General features: G+C 35.6%; 1 protein-coding gene across 5 annotated transcripts in view; it reads left to right on the top strand.

The window, feature by feature from the left end:
- Positions 1-14,424, top strand: part of MTHFD2L (methylenetetrahydrofolate dehydrogenase (NADP+ dependent) 2 like) — a 115,882-nt gene extending 101,458 nt beyond the window's left edge. For all 5 annotated transcript variants that reach the window (XM_039845451.1, XM_039845452.1, XM_039845454.1 and 2 more), the window contains one exon: positions 13,055-14,424. In XM_039845451.1, the coding sequence (XP_039701385.1) occupies positions 13,055-13,167 (113 nt within the window). In that variant the 3' untranslated portion in view covers positions 13,168-14,424. The remainder of the gene's footprint in view (positions 1-13,054) is intronic.
- Positions 14,425-14,533: the final 109 nt, after the last annotated feature.

Raw genomic sequence — 14,533 nt, forward strand, 5'->3', positions numbered from 1 at the left:
ATAATATTAATTCTTCCTATTCATGAACACAGTTTATCTTTCCATTTTTTTGTGTCTTCAATTTCTTTTGTCAAAGTCTTGTAGTTTTCACTATATAGACCTTTGATTTCCTTGGTTGAATTTATTCCTAAATATTTTATTGTTTTTGGTACTATTGTGAATGGGGTAGTTTTCTTTATTTCATTTTCATATATTTAATTTTTAGTGTATAGAAACAACACTGATTTCTGTGGCTTATATGACCCAATTTTCTCATTTCTAGGTCGATTTCCAAAGGAAATGAAAATGGGTTATCAGAAAGATAACTGCATTCCCATATTTATTGCTGTTTAATTCACAATAGCCAAGATATGGAAACAACCTAAGTGTCCATTGATGGATGAATAAATAAAGAAGATATGAGTTAGATAGACAGATAGATAGATATGCATAGATATAATGGAATAGTGTTCAACCATGAGAAAGAAGGAAATTCTGCCATTTTCAACAATATGGATGGACCCTGAGGGCATTATGCTTAGTGAGATAAGCCAGAAAAAGACAAATACTATATGATCTCACTTATATGTGGAATCTAAAAAGGCTGAACTCATAGAAACAGAAAGTAGAATGGTGGTTACTAGGAACTGGGGGGTAGGGAAATTGGAGAGATATTGTTTCAGAATACAAACTTGCTCCAGTAGAGAAATAAGTCCTGGAGATTCAATGCACAGCATAGTGATTATGTTCAACAACACGTCAAGATTACTAAAAGACTAGATCTCCATTGTTCTCACCACAAAAAGAAAATGATAATTATAGGTATTAATTAAAGCTAGTGGTAGTCATATTATAATATATAAAAGGATCAAATCAATAGGTAGTACACCTTAAATTTACACAATGTTTTATGTCAATTATATCTCAATTGAAATAAAAAACAACACACGGGATCTAGGATTCAAGCTGGGACACAGTTGAGGCAGAGATGGGTACAGAGACTCTCCTGGCTCACTGTTCCTCAATGCACTGCTTGCCCTTTGGGTCTTCCTGTGGGATCCTCTGTGCCACCACTGCAGGGCACGATCCCATGCACAGGCTGGGAGGGTGATGGGGTCGAGTGCTCTCCTGGAACTGGGATTTTACCCTTTAGGCCATAGAGGGATGGAAGGATCCAGGACTAGAATCAGCTCACTAAGCTACTAGGGAGAACAGTTTTGATGATGGAGTCTGTGCTTGAACTTGGGGAGGGATGTGTAGATGAGGAGGGGTTGGTCCTAGAGACAGAGGGAAAGGGTTCCCTTAGCCCAGCTTCCTGGAAAAGTAAGGGGAAAGAGAAGGCCCAGATCCTGAGCTTGTCTGCCTGCCTACTTTCAGGCCTACAAGCCTCTCTTTTTTAAAAAAAAAAATGCACCAGGAAATGGCACTAAAAAAAATGCACTAGCCTTGGAGGAGACACTGCAGCGGAGCCCACCTCCTGTTAGCAATTTCTTCCTGGCCCATGGTTCCCAGCACAGTATAGGTCCAGGGGCTTCTCTGGCCCCTTATAATGCCCCTTTGCCAACAGACCTGAGGAAGACAGTGGGAAGAGGGGTGGGGTGGGGGTCTGCCCACGGCTCTCTCAGGAATCCCTGGGGGCCAGAAGAGGGCTAAGAACCAGGACACAGGAGACGGTGGGGAGATGCCATGTGTGAGGCATTGTTATAGGCATTTGGGATACAACAATGACCTAAATAGGCAGTTTTTACACACAAGTAGCTTACCTTCAGATTGGAGAAGACAAATAATAAACAAATACATGCATATTTTTATATTAGGCAGTGTTTAGTGTTACAAAAATAAAACAAGATAAGGGAGGCTGGAGAATTATGGAGTGAGGTTGTTTAGAAAGGGTGGTCAGGGAAGGCTCACTGCCGACCTGAACAAAGTGAGGGAGAGAGCCACATGGATATGTTTTGGAGGAATGTCCTAGGCACATGGAGCCAACAAGTGCAAAGGCCTTGAGGGGCAGTTCTGATGAGCTGCAAAAAGGCCACTGTAACAGGAACAGAGCAAACAAGGGGGAAAATAGTGATAAATAAAGATAAAGAGGTAGCAGCAGGGGTGCCATATCCTCCCATGGGGTCCATAGACCATGGATAGGAATTTAGATTTTACCCTAAGTGCAGTGGAAAGCATTAGAGGTTTGTGGGGAAAGAAATGACAGTCAACTTGTGTTTTAACAGAATCACCCTGATTACTGAATGGCAAATTGACTTTACAGAAGTAAGGGTATAAACAGGGTACCTGTTAGGAGGCTACTGTAATTATCTGAGTAAGAAATTATCCAAGATGGGCGTGGACCAGGGTGGTGATGGGTGAAGGTGCTAAGAGGTGGTTAGATGGTAGATATAATTTAAGAGGAGAGCTAGAATGATTGGGTAAATGATTAGATATAAAAGAAAGAGAAGAATCAATTATGACTCTAACCATTTTCAAATAAGCAAGAGTGAAAATGCCAGTTCTAGAATCCTTTTGAGACGAGTCTTAAAGGATCAGTGAGTTTCATCTAAGTACATATATATCAGGTACAGTGAGCAGAGGGAGAAGGGCTCTTTCCAGGTGGAGGGAACAACTGATCAAAGGCAAGGAGGAAAAATTACGAAAAGCCTTTTGTATTCAACAGTGAGGCCCAACACTGTCTGTTAAATGAGGCAAGTACGATATTGTAAGAAGTTTTGAATTGTGCCCCAAATAGCTGGAGCCTTACTTACCTTGCATTCTTCAAAAGAATCTCCACTGGACAGGAAATCCCTCCTACAGCAAAAGGGACCCTATAATTTGGTCAGAATTATTCCTGAAAATTGCAACCCAATAGTTGAAACATGTGGACAGAGAGGGTCTAGAATCACATAGAAACCCAATACAATTTTTCTAAGAAAGTACTGGAAATGGGACTAATACCCAAGAATGCTTTTAAAGCAGCTCTTCAACTATATTTTCTATCCTTTTACTACTGTTGCTTCCAGATGACTTATAGATGCATAGTGCTCTATATTTGAAGCCTAAGAGTTACCTTTAACTTCATGCTCTTTTTATATTCTGTCCAATCTTTCATAAAAGATTATGGAGTCAGGCTGACTGGGGTTTAAATCCCAGCTCTGTTGCTTAAAACAATTATGATCTTAGGCAGATCATTTCACCTCTCTGAGACTTGATTTTATCATCTGAAAACTAAGATAATAATACCTACCTTATAAAGTTGTTACAAAGATTATGAAATAATCACTTCACATGAGCTAATGTATGTGACTTGCTGAGCATAATGCCTGGTGGAAAACAGTATAAGTGTGTGTGTGTGTTTCTTTCCATTCCCACACAGTACTAATCTGGAAATACATAACCTCACATTTAAAACACCGCCCTATTTCTCATTACTTTCTGGCTTCAGCTCTCTTCTGGTCAAGTCTGTTCTTCACCCAACAGTCATACGAATCGACTTTAAAGCACTCATGCTTATCTCTTATCTTGTCCACAGTCCTGGAGCAGGTCTCATCTGCCTTATTCATTTTGCTCTTAAGCCTATATTACCTTGGACTTTTACTTAGTTGGTCTCTACTAAATCGTATGCCTCTGTAAGTTAAGCTTCTTGTTCTACATTTCTTTGTATCCCTTTCCCATACTAGGTTTTAGTCATCTTAGTTATACCATCGATCATTTGTATGCTCCTACTCTGTACTTATAAATCTCTCCTGTTACTCTTACATTACAGAAATAATTCTTTAAAGTTGCTTTAATGGGAATAAAACTCATACTCAATGTAACATCAAATATTTTATTAATCTACAATAACCCAGATCCAATAATTATACATCCATTGAGTCATTCGTTGATTTACTCAGCACATATTTTTTACTCAACACCTTCGAGATGCCGGGGATATAGCCATGCACAAGATAGACAAAGTTTCTGATCTCAGATTTTGTGTCCAAACTAGCTTCTTTTGGAAGTAGTTTTGGCACTACTTCTGAGTGTGTATTCTACAAGATGGGAAAGTAAGAACATATTACCAGTTTCTAAGGAAATAGGACTATTTTTGAACTGTATCACTTTTACAAAACTATCTGTGGTATTATTTAAAAAAATGTTCAAAGTGACTCCCTACCAACTCAGTTTTCAGTGTTAGTAATTTAAGTTGATGATATGTGTCGTAGTTGGTTTGGGCTGATATAATAAATTGCCACAGCCTGGGAGGTTTAAACAACAAGCATTTTATTTCTTACAGTTCTGCTTACTAGAAGGCCAAGATCAGGGTGCCATCATAATCAGGCTCTGGTGAAGATCCTCTTCTGTGTTGCAGACACCAACTTCTCATTGTATCCTCATATGGCACAAAGAGCTAGAGAGCTCTCTGAGATCTCTTTCATAAAAGCATTAATCCCATTCATGAGGGCTCCATCCTCATGACCTAATCAAAGGCCCCACTTCCTAGTACCCTTACAGTGGAGGTTAGGATTGCAGACATATGAATTTGGAGGGGACGCAAACATTCAGTTTATAATAGTGTGGTTGATCAGTCTGACTCAAATATCAACTTTTTGTGGTAAATGATTACAAAGTAGCCCAAAAGTCCAGCTTTGATATAATGGGAGACCTAACACTTTAACCTAGATGTGATGTCTTCCAATAATTTTGAAAAAGTTCATGGAAATTTGTAGATGCCTCTGTTAGAGACATGTTACTAACACTGTGGTCATAGTACCCACACAGGTCATTTCATAAAACAAGTGGAACCACTGATGGTTACTACAGAATCCCCAGCATCAGTGAGTAAACTGCCACCAGTACAGCTTACAATGTGGACGGGATGCTCACTGTGAAATCTAGATCATTGAAATCAGATCAAACTTTAGACGTTCTTTTAAGTAGATGTATGTGATATTGAGTGATCAATTTTTATAAATAAGAGTTAAAGCTGAAGCACAAAAGGGACATCTTCAGGAACAAAAGAGCTTGATGCCTCCTTCTTGTTTTGTTTGTTTGTTTGTTTTGTTTTGTTTTGTTTTGTTTTGTTTTGTTTGCAGTTGTATCTTGGGGCCCTGTATTAAAATACAGATTTCTATGGGAGGGAAATTCTATCTTGGGATTATGGCAGACTTTTACAAGCAACGCCCTGCCAAGAGATTCTGAGGGCACTCCAAATAGCTTATCTAGTGCACAGATTTTCCACTCTATGATAAGGATGTTCAGTGGCTTGAGAAAAAAGATTGGGAGGGAAGAAAAAGGATTAAGGAGGATGACAGGAGTAAATGATGGTTTTGTTTTTTTTTTTTTCAGGAAGTCATAAAGGAAGATATTTTTAGTTATTTTGATAGAATACTAGAAATATCATAGCGGTGATCTCTATTCCTACTACCGAAATGGAAACTGGCAAAGACAGCTGACACCATTCATTGGTGGATCATAGATAGAGTTTGTGGGAAGCAATTCCAAACTTTCATCAAGTGATTGATTTGCTGTTTGGCTCCACTGAATACCTTCTGAGTGGTATGAGTGGAATTTTAAATATTCATACCTATGAAGCAGGTAGCCAGATTTAAACAGATTTGATTTAATATAAGGAGAAAAGTAACTTAAGTAAAAGAAAAGAGGGGGAGGTTTAGCAACCCTACACATATAAATAGCACAGGAAATAGGGGAAGGAAGTCTTTGTAAGTACAGCTCACCAACCTAGCGAAGCCAACATGATTTGTACAGAAATGTGTATAAGAATCTCATACTATTGTATCCCATTCAGGCATTAATTCTGTCTATCTCGTTACTGTCCCACAAGGTGCCATGATAATGAATGTCTTAATATATGTAGAAAACTTGTAGAAATCTCAGGAATCAAGCAACCAGATAAATGCAAGAGAAAGTGTAGTAAATTGCCTCTGGGGCACCTGATTCCTTGTTGCCTTGCAAGAGTTCAGTGGTGAGCCATTCACTAATCAGGGAGTTTTGTATTCTCTCTGGCTCATCATGCTTTTAAGTGTCATTTTTATATCCACTATATGAGAAAGTGGAGAGTTTTCCATATTACCTCTTGAGTCATACTATTTCTCCAGTCCTATGCCAGTCAGGTTTTTCTGGTCGTTATTCATGTACTTCATTCTTCTGAAGCTTGTCTCCCTTGTATTATAGTGGATATGTTTGAGAAGTCATGCCTAAATAGCCTGCATTTAGAAGCATGGGAAAATTCTCCAAGCATTTAATTTAGACGATTACACAGGTATATACCAGGAGACTGAAATTTACATGAGAGGAACAAGAAATTTTTTTTCTGCTGCCTTGCCATAGATAAAGAATCATCCCTTTTCCTTTGAGGGAAGGGAGTTGATTTTAAAAGCAAGTCATACCATTATTGGGCATCTGTCGTAGGCCATAGTGTACTTCCTTCAAAGTGGCAGAGAACTGGACAAATACAAAGGGAAATAAAACAATTCTACAGGAACTTGAGACATCGGTTCCTCTTCCTTCACCCAAAAATAGATTTATAAAGCACACATATATTCTTTGACTTTGCCAGAATATAGAAGTTCCAAAACATACTGGCAAAATTGATTCTGTTTAGGTATATCTGGAAATTCCATTATCTGGGACCTCTGGGGTAATATATAATATACTAACACAAAAACGCACTATCTGCCTGAGAATTCACAGTGAGTCTTCCTAACAAAGTATCTTAGATGAGAGTTTGGATTATTAAATCCAGGCCCTGGGAACTTGGAAACGTAAAGTTTCCAGAGGAAAAAATGACAGAACACACAATCCAGAGATTGTCATAAAGCATGAGTTGCCAGTGCCAACAGGTTAATGATTACATACGTCTTCCTTATTCTTACCTAAGTTGTTAAAGGACACTTTAATGTCCTTTATGTTGCGATTAAGATCATTCATGAGTAATCTGTCCACACCTCTCAAGCACATACCACTCCTGGATTTTCAGGAGGCACATACATAAATTGAACACCTAATTTTGTCCGTCATCCCTGTCATCACCTCAAATTTTAAACATGAAATAATATCTGCTCCAAAGTTATTGTTCTTATTCTGACATTGAAAAATAGTTATCTTCAAGTAAGAATAATGGAAATGGTGTCAGACCAAGCCTGTATTAATTCTTCCTTTGAAATCTGAAGCCAATAACATGAAAAAAAGTAGCCATCCACATAATGAAGAAAAGGGAACATAATAGATTAGTATATATTCCAAGATGAAAGAAAATTTTTTGGATAATAATTTAATAACATATAAGAACCTAAAATTTTATAAAAATACAATATGAATTTCTCCTTTAACTTTCTTCTGAAAATTATTTAGTAGTACTCATTTTTCTTTTCATTTTCTTGCCTTGCAAAACTGGCTATTCCTCAATATGTAAATAACCAAGTTCATTCACCAAAGGCTTTCTTAAAAGCGCATTCACCTTGAACACAGTAAATACAACTGCCACCTCCCACCTAGGTTTCCTGATCCCTCACCTCAGGCTCTTGGAGCCCATGACCACCTCCTAGTTTTATCTTTCTACTCTCTTTTTTCACCATATTCTTTGGCCATAATGAACATTTTTCAGCTCCTCCATTACATAAGATTCATTGTCAGGTCCAAACCTTCTTTGCTTTTACAGTTCCATAAGATCTTGAAGTTTTGCTGTCACTTTAAAAATATTTTTCTGACCCCCATGTCTGATTTCTGTTTCTTTTTGAAGTGTTCAGACAAATGCCGGAATGTATTCCAATCTTAGCACATCTTACTTTATGTTGTTATTTTTGTGTCCTCCATTCCGTCTACCCCAGATGATAAACCCATTTCATTAGAGAAATATGCAAACACAGAACAGGCTGTTCCCCATTTGATCTTATCTTGCCTCAGAACATATATATATATATAAATCTTCCCAAATCTTAGAAATACTTTAACCATTGCTCTTAGGTTTGACATTATCTACTAGACTCTACATGAGCTGGACTCTTCCTGTTGTCTCCTGCAACTCTTCCCCTTCGCTCTTGTGTGTCAGCCACACTGGCCTTCTTATGGTGTTTCCAAGAGTTCATGCTTTCCACTTGCTGGAAGTTTCTTTCCACATTTACCACAAACATTGTTCCCCTTACCAAGAACACTATCTACTCCCCACCTCTCCATCTTACCTGGAAAAGTTTGATTCATCCTTTAGGTTTCTGAACTTGACATAGATAAATGCCACATGTGTACACAGTGCTCAGGCTCAGGGTTTCTTAGCATTCACAGTGCAGTAAACATTTCATTTAGAGCACATTTCATAGCCTGAGCTCAACTATTATTTAGGTAATTATATTTATAATATATATTTCCCAACTAGACTAAAAGTTTCTGGGGACAGTGACTATGACTGTCTTTCTTAAGGAACATTTGCTGTGAATCTGTCTGGGCCAGTTTGAAGCATGCGTGGGAACACTGAATAATTGAGTTAGGAAAATATGCAATGATTAGAAAATAATGTAAGACAAGAATGTAGGGCCAAATTATAAAAGATCTTAATTGCCACGACAATTTATATTTCATCCTAAAAACAGTGACGATTCATCAAATGTTTATAAACGGAAATTATCTAATCTCTACGTTTAAGACTAAATCTGGCAGCAGGCTATATGGCTGATATGGTAGAGACTGGAAACCAAGAGACTATTAGAGTACATTATAAAAAATGACTACACATATCTTCTGCCCCCATATGCACTTCCCCTTGGCAGTGACTTTGCTATTCTCCCTATCCTAAGCCTTTAAGTTTAAGCTTGACCATGTGAAATCTATAGAATTTACTATGCAGGATCTCAAGTTTACAGACAGGTCATTCAGATAAATTGTCATAATAATTGTTGCCATTCCTTAAAATGTTCTTATATTTAGGAACCTACTTCAAACATGACCAAGTCATTTCTGTCTAAATCCCATTTCTCAGAGCAAGTTCCATATAGATAATGACAAGATTTGATAATCATTTTATTTGCCTCCATCATTGAAGTTTCAGTAACTCTAAAATCATATTGACTTTATGAAATTGAATCTAACCCTAGTTTTGCAATACTTATTCATGAGTCTCTCATGAAAGTGCTGATATGAATCAAGATCTAATACCTGATTGTCACATATGCAGAGCTTTGGGTGAACACACACACACATATTCCCTCACACCTAAACCTACAGTAAGTAAGCCTCTGAAGGAAATTACTGTCTTAAAATACTTCTATATTTCTTTTTAATGGAGCATATAGAATACCTTTTACCCACACATTATAGGATTAATTTTTAAAAGCATCACCTTCTACAAGCAGGTGCAAAAACCCTTGTCTTCTCTCAAGGAAAGACCAGCCAACGAGCGGTTATTCTGGTGATGTAATGCTTGCTAACTTATTCTCTTACAGACGTAATTGGGGAAGATGCTTTTTAGAGTATCAAACATGTATTGAATTTAACTTTCTTACATGACTAATTTTAGCTCATAAGCCACCTCTGGTACTTCATAAACGTATCACTTAGGACAGATCTGAAATGATTATGCAAAGTCATTAGACTAGAGAATTTCTTTTAAGCACTGGCAGCTGTACCCACCAGCATTTGCTAATGATAATCTCCCACCTTTCTTGAGAAATCACTTACTTCCATATCCTGGTCCTTATGTAAATAGACAAAGAATACACTAACAATAGCCAGGAGCAGATCATTTTTTCTTTCTTTCTCAGCATAGATACGCATTAAAGTCAAATAAAAAGGAATGGAGACCTTACATGTTGTTTTTTTTTATTATTTTAAATCAAATTCATCACAGTCTGCCTTTTATGATTGTGTATAAACTTCATTTTCACATTTCAAAGATAAAAAAATATTTGAAACCAGTATTCAAATAAGCAGGGGTGTTCACAGTGATATAAACTTGTGCCTAGTGAGTAACCTACAGGGCTGTGTTGATGCTACTAAATGCTTATGAATTTCAGAGAAGCCCTAGGTCAGGTCAAGTGAAGACCCAGTACCCATCACATAGTCTAATTCTATGAAGTGATAGATAGGACAGGATAAATGTGTGTTAGTTTCCACCAGTAAAGTGTGCAGAAATGCAAACACCAACCTACGAATTTCAGGCAGGTATTATTTCATGCAATAGCACATTTCCATTCCCTTTTCCTCCACCCCCAAACTCACTTTTTTGAGCAAACAATTACAATAGTAAGCATGTTGTGAAGAACATAATTTGGTAAAGGAGGGTCATGATACCTGAGCAGACTAGTGGTTTATTTGATCTGATGCCCAGGAAAAAAGCAACTCAGACTGCTAAACCAGCCATGTTAATTGAAGCGCTGGAGGTAATCCAAAGATGAGCTATAAGCACTCGTAGTAAAAATGCAGGAAATTTACTATATTAGAACTTTTCCTCTTGTTTCTTTTTTTCAGAATATCTTCCTAACCCTTTGAGAAAGCAGTTTATTTTTAGTAAACAAGCCTTTCTTGGGACTTTTCTACTTGTTCAGGTCATGGTAATACAGCATTGGGATGGATAGAATTATACAATCATAGAATATTTCAAACCTGGCTGTGAATAATGTTTCTACCATATAAGAGAGTGGTAAGTCAGTGACTTCAGTGAATCACACTTTCTCCATCTATTAAAATGAAACAAAATATTAATTATTAAAAGAATGTATATAAAGTTCTTGGCAAGTAGTAGGAACTCAATTGATAGTAGCTATGGTTATTACTATTTTTTCAATATACACATAATTTCAGGCCACTTCACTTTTCAAAGTTGAAAACTAAATTATATAAAAATGATTAAATACCCACAATAGACTGGATCTAATCAATTTTAATCAATTTTATCCACCTTTTGATTATACTATAAAACATTTGATTTTTCATTGAAGATTTAGTTTGTACTTGATTATTAATTTATCATTATTCAGTAGTCTTTTATTTTTATCTATTAATGTTTCAAAGTTAGTGTTTTGCAAATATATGATTTTATGTACTATCAATGTAAATAGTAGTAGTAGTATAGTACATTTCTTCTAGAGACTAGCTGAAATTTTTTAAGGCATTGCTTCTTCAAGTCCCTGGAAAGCATTGCTCATGCCATTGAGTCAGTTTATTGAAAAGTGAAAAATGCTGTTTGTCACCCTCAAGGAAAATGAGTAGCTTGAGTTTTCCAGGAAATTAGCTTGAACTAAATTGTTTTGCTATTGCTTATATCCAGTCAAAAGCACTGACAAATTCCTGCAAGTTGATTTTAGATTTTAAATTTCAAGGGCTATTTAGTTTATCAAAATGTAATGAGTGCCTAACATGCACATGGAGAAGTTCTAAGATTGAAAATGACAACTGCCACCACCATAAAGATTTGGTTCTGCCTTCTAGGTACCGGTGTCTAGTTAAGGGAACAACAGCACAGTTTAAGTTCCATAATGGAGGTAGGTATACGGTTCCTGGAAACAGATTAATTTAATGTTTGTGGGGTGAGTTTTTGAAAAAGTTGTAGACAAGTGACATTTTATTGGCTTTTAAAGACAGATAAAGAGTTTCTTATTCAGATAAGGTAGAAGACTATTTCAGGCGGAAGGAACAGCTAGAGCAAAAGGAAGAAAAGACTGATAATGCATAGCTATTTATGAAATGGCTCTTGATCTAGCTTATGGTTTTTACAGCAGAGAGTACATTGGATTGGAAGTATGGCAAGGGCACCCATCATGTAGAGCGATGCTTTTTGGAAAAGTAAATTATTACATTCCAAATCACAGTATTCTTATTTTTTCTATGTTAGATACCTTGAGGAGATTTATGATATACACTAGCTGGAAGATTTTTGTCTGTGTGTGATGTCTTTAGCTTATTTGGACTTTTTTCAAGTAAAAAAATATTATTCCTTTGCTTTTCCTATGCTTTTAAAAAATTTATTGCAATGTGCTAGGTACCACACGTCAAATAAGGTAAATGTAAATTTTATAAACCATATTTCAAGAAGGTGATATAAATTGTACAAAAATAATACTTAAGATCTAGAAAATATCTTTGGTTTTGATTCATGTAGAGATATATGAGCAAACTTGTAAAAGGCAATACATTTAAATAATATGTGATTAATATTAGATTATGCATTAAAGAAATACTGTCTATGCTAATTTTGTAAAAGAGTTATCTGGGAAAGCTGGATATTTTTTTTTACTTACACAATGAAGCATAAATTCAAGAATTAAAACATTCTTAAATAAAACTAGCTGAAAGTTTCCTGCCATTTTCTTTGAGTATATTCACTGAATGAGACATCTTCATACTCTAGAACAGGACTATGTGTGTATGATCAGTAATTCAAATACGTTTAATCATTTTTATTAGACTTGCACTGGAATGTATTATCTGCATATATATGACTCTTGTTATAACAGGAATATTCCGATTTAACGAATGGTATGTGCTGAACTGTCTATATCCTGTTCTCTTCTTTGTGATCAATATCAAGTATTTTAGAAGTAGTTAACTAGAATTATAGGTAGTCAAGCCAAATACAGAAGTATTAATGTAAGTTGTGTACGTGTGTGTTACATTCCAAAAATGATTTGAGGTTGTCGGAGTTGTATGTGTGATGCAGAAAAATCCACTATATTCTGTTAAATTAATTAATCACGGAGGCCTTTACCCTGAGGTAGCTCTAATACTTAGGCAGCCTACAGAAGCAAACCAAAATCTAAGCCTATACATGCCCCAAAGTTATGAAATCATAACCTAAAGACAATCACAAACAGTCAACGAGGCATTAGGCTATAGCCAATCAATAATTTCCTGACTTTGCTCCCCGCTTTTCTCTATAAAAGTCTCTCCCCAGTTCTTGTCAGTGGAGCTTTCCTAACCACTTTCAGTTTGGTGCTACCAATTGTAATCGACAAATAAACTCTTAAAATTTTTTGTAATGCACAAATAAACTCTTAAAATTTTAAATATGCCTCAGTTTATCTTTTAATAGTTCAATATATTTAAAAATATGAAATTCTTAGAAAATTTTAAAATAAATACTTTCTGTTTCCTCCATTAGCTGTTAAGAAGAAGGCTGGCTTTATCACTCCAGTTCCAGGAGGTGTGGGACCCATGACAGTGGCGATGCTTCTGAAGAACACCCTTCTGGCAGCTAAAAAAAGCATTTACTAGATCGCATGAAAGAATAAGCAGGCAAAAGTCATGCTACCTATTTATGTAACAAAGGAAAAACAAAACCTTTATATTTTACTACAAAGCTATTTATTTCTACATTGTATTTATTTTTTCATATATGGAATCATTTTGGATAAGATGATTCACACAACTTTATGCATTTCCTGCTAATAGATTTTGAGTTTTAGAGGAAAACAAAACAATTTTAATGAAAACTTTGGTAACAATTGTTTATTTTGTGCATAATATTTGTCCATAATGTTAAAACAATAAAAGGCTCATAATAAATATTTTTGACACAAATAAATATCATATGCCATATCGTTTCAACAAGTGTTTTGTCAGCCAAATGGCACTCATGTAAAATGTAATTTAGATTTTGCCATAATCATGCTCAAGTTTTATATCTTTTATGTTCTATATCATATTTTGAAAAAGCGCTAACTTGCCAAAAGAAGGATAAACTATAAGAAACAATATCTTGATCTCATACATCTCCCAAATGCATCCTGAGGCATCCTAATAAGAAATGATATTCTATTCAAGGAAAGAAAAGTATACAAGGAAGAAAAAAAAACAAAACAAAACTCAGTGCTACTTGAAAAGGTAATAATTATCTCAAATTGTGAATGACTACTTGCCATAGTAAAAATATAATAAGAATGTGTTAGGTTTATATATAATTTATTTGTCCTTCTAGAAAAATATGTGAATGATACCTTTTTTGAGGAATAATGGACAATCCAAAAGCAAACAAATACATAAAACAAAACTAAGGTGATCTTTTCCCACAAATGTCAGAAAAATATGACGTAATATGAGTGAGGCCTTCATTAAAGAACAACTGTTGTGTTTTTGTTTTTGTTTTTTCACAAATTCAGAAGTCTAATGAGAAAGCACACCTACCATGTGCCAATGCTGAACCTTAGGATACGACTAAAAATCGGCGTCTTGCCCACAATTCTTTCCTCTTCTGTTATTGCATTTGGTTCTCAAAGTAGATGTCATGTTTCTAACACAATTTTAATTAGGAAATATATTTGACTCTCTCAGTTGAAGGCTATTTGGGAACTGCTGTAGCCACATAACTGTACTGTTTTCCTATCCAAATCCCAGTATATTTGTGTACTAATAATGATTCTTACCAATGCATGTCTGTAACAGTGTGTACACTTGATCATTTATGTGATAATAGACTAGATATTTAGAATTAATAGTATTTCAACTGTATAATAAAAGCAATTTGAATAAGAATACCTGTGTTCTTCTTTAAGATATCTGTAAGTTTTTTGTTCATGCATTTGTTATCTATTTCTTTACAGCATGCTGGGAAATATACAGGTTTTTCAAATATGAAAGAAAA

This window comes from Pteropus medius, unplaced genomic scaffold, assembly GCF_902729225.1.
Source record: "Pteropus medius unplaced genomic scaffold, Ma_sr-lr_union100, whole genome shotgun sequence".
Taxonomy (NCBI): domain Eukaryota; kingdom Metazoa; phylum Chordata; class Mammalia; order Chiroptera; family Pteropodidae; genus Pteropus; species Pteropus medius.